Source organism: Amblyomma maculatum, chromosome 1, assembly GCF_055883805.1.
Source record: "Amblyomma maculatum isolate TAMU_Amacu chromosome 1, ASM5588380v1, whole genome shotgun sequence".
NCBI lineage: Eukaryota > Metazoa > Arthropoda > Arachnida > Ixodida > Ixodidae > Amblyomma > Amblyomma maculatum.
The window spans coordinates 340,168,753-340,171,019 of NC_139344.1; the positions used below are offsets into that span (position 1 = coordinate 340,168,753).

The 2,267-nt window shown below is 43.4% G+C and overlaps 1 protein-coding gene across 1 annotated transcript; it reads right to left on the bottom strand.

Annotated features, from left to right (window-relative positions):
* Positions 1-464: 464 nt before the first annotated feature.
* LOC146207584 (LYR motif-containing protein 2-like) lies at positions 465-1,889 on the bottom strand. The gene is made up of 3 exons (XM_084588845.1): positions 1,816-1,889; positions 1,575-1,715; positions 465-663 (listed from the first exon to the last, which is right to left on the bottom strand). Exons 1-3 carry the CDS (start codon positions 1,861-1,863, stop codon positions 586-588), a joined length of 267 nt encoding a protein of 88 aa, XP_084444971.1. The 5' UTR covers positions 1,864-1,889; the 3' UTR covers positions 465-585.
* Positions 1,890-2,267: the final 378 nt, after the last annotated feature.

Consider the following 2,267-nt stretch of genomic DNA (forward strand, 5'->3'; position numbering starts at 1 on the left):
GGCTATGGATTGTAATGATGATGAGTAGTATCAGCTTTAAACGAAAGAAAAAAAAATGACGGTACATTTTTTTCATAAATTTTGTTTTCATACGGTTACAAGCTTTATTAACTCAAAAATAAAAAAACAAAGCTGTTTTAGTCCTTCTAGCATGCCCACTGATCTCCACTAGGAGTTAGCATGCCCAGCATGCCTTCTAGCCCTGCTGGCGCTGCTATCGAAAACGATGCGGCATGTAAGGCGCGAGCAGACGACAGCCACACAGCCGTTCGCGTGCAGTGTTTTGCACAAAATTGTACCTTTCTGTCTCTTGATCAAATGTTTCCACACTTTTCGTGCCACAAGTTGTACCTCTGCAAATATGTCCTTGCTTTGTTTAAGTGGTTTACTATTTCTGGTATTCTATTTTATCTCCGTGCGTGCAAGTAACGAAGAACAAAAAGAGGAAACTACATAAACAGCGCTTTTCAGCAGTCAGGTAAGAGCGCTTTTATAAAATTTATTCGTGCCAGTAAATGAAAAATGTGGACGTAAAAATGCGCTAGTGCTATGGAAAGTGAAACGATTTCATAAACAAGCTGCTGACTACTTCGAAAGATGCACCGATGACTGGAGCTCCTTGAGCGCCAGCTTTCCCCGTGCAATATGCATCTTGATGGCATCCTGAAACGACACGAGAGGTAATTACAATATGCAACGAAAATTAGCACTGAACACAAGACTCTTTCAGGTCGGTAATGACTTAAAGAAACGGATCGCGCAGTTAAAAAGGCAATTTTACTTCAGAGGGTTTTTCAGGCCCTCCTGCTTGGGCCAAAGTATTGGCCAGCAGTATTACTAAATAAATAAATAAAATAAATAAACTGGGTTAAGTTGGCATCAGAATTTTCTCCCGAAAATCTGATATGATACTGTTTGTCTCGTTTAATCATATTGCACTTTAAGTGAAAGGGGATATTGGAAACTGAATCTACCTCATACCAGCAGACTTTCTGGCATCTATGGTGTCCATACCATATCAGAGGTATCACACAGTATACGCGGATACCAAGGCCTGGTGAAAATCGTGACTCTTACTGGTTTATGGTTGCCCCGCCGTGGTGGTACAAAGACGCCCGACTACTGTCCGGAATTCCCGATGTCAGCGCACGCTAAAGATCCCCAGGTGGTCGAAATTACTCCGTAGCCCTCCAGTACGGCTCCTCTTTCTCTCTTTCCACTTTAACTCCCACCTTCCTCCCTTCCCTTACGGCGCGGTTCAGGTGTCCATAGACAAAAGTGTGACAGATACTGCGCCTTTCCCTTCCTGTGAACCAATTATTATTATTATTACTGGCTTATGGAACAATTCCCAGATGGTTCTCATTGAATTCCCACTGAACTCAGTTGGAACTCAATGGGAACCAACTGGTACCAGCTGAGAATTACGATTTTCACCATACCTCCTTGGTGGATATCTCGCCGATCGACACACTTTCTCCCGGCCAGTTTCCGCCGCAAATTTACCCATTCCTTCGTCAGCGCTCACAGAGCAATATACCGACAAGCTTCTCGCTGAGAACACACCATCCCACCTCCTCTGTGACATGTTTGTTACTGTCGAAGTCATGCCTGGCCCACGTCCGCAGCTCTTTCCTTTGGCGCTCGTCGTCAACAGCGCGAATCGTGCGCAGTGTGTCTCGATACAGTTTCAGCACCTCTTGCCTCAGCATAAACTGCAACACATTCACCAGTAGAGACCAATTAGTGTACCGTCATAGGTACCTGTTGTAATGCTTAGAGGTTCAGTGAACGCCATGAAGACACAGAACGTACTCTTTTCAGTGTCATTGCATTTCCAACACCCGTGCTGAAAGCTGCCATGTTGACCAGTTAGCGAAGAAAACTACAGTACGCCTATTCTAGCTACCCGTTGCATTCGTCACATTGACGCTAACCGGCGCAAGGTGGCAGCACAAACGGATAAGATGAATGTATTTGCTTCAAAATGTAGGCAAATGGACAATATGGGGCATAAAGACTGCTTTCGTTCACCATTATGCGATTGACAACAAGAGGCGAAAGCATGCGACAGTTTTGCTAAAACATAAAAGCAGCAAAAAAAAAAAAGGCCACCTTTTAATAACCTAAACCAACGTTACAAATGGAATAAAGTGACGTTGTCCTAAACACATTGTTCATAACATCACCAACACCAATTAGGTTCTGAACAGAAATTTATAAATTTACTACAACCATGATACAACCTTTAGATATCTTCTGCTTTC

Excerpts from the sequence above, each read along its gene's own strand:
- LOC146207584 (XM_084588845.1), bottom strand. The coding sequence starts at position 1,863 with ATGGCAGCTTTCAGCACGGGTGTTGGAAATGCAATGACACTGAAAAGA. Across the intron at positions 1,716-1,815 it reads ATGCAATGACACTGAAAAGA|TTTATGCTGAGGCAAGAGGT; the intron begins GTACGTTCTGTG and ends AATGTGTTGCAG. Across the intron at positions 664-1,574 it reads ACAAACATGTCACAGAGGAG|GATGCCATCAAGATGCATAT; the intron begins GTGGGATGGTGT and ends GTGTCGTTTCAG.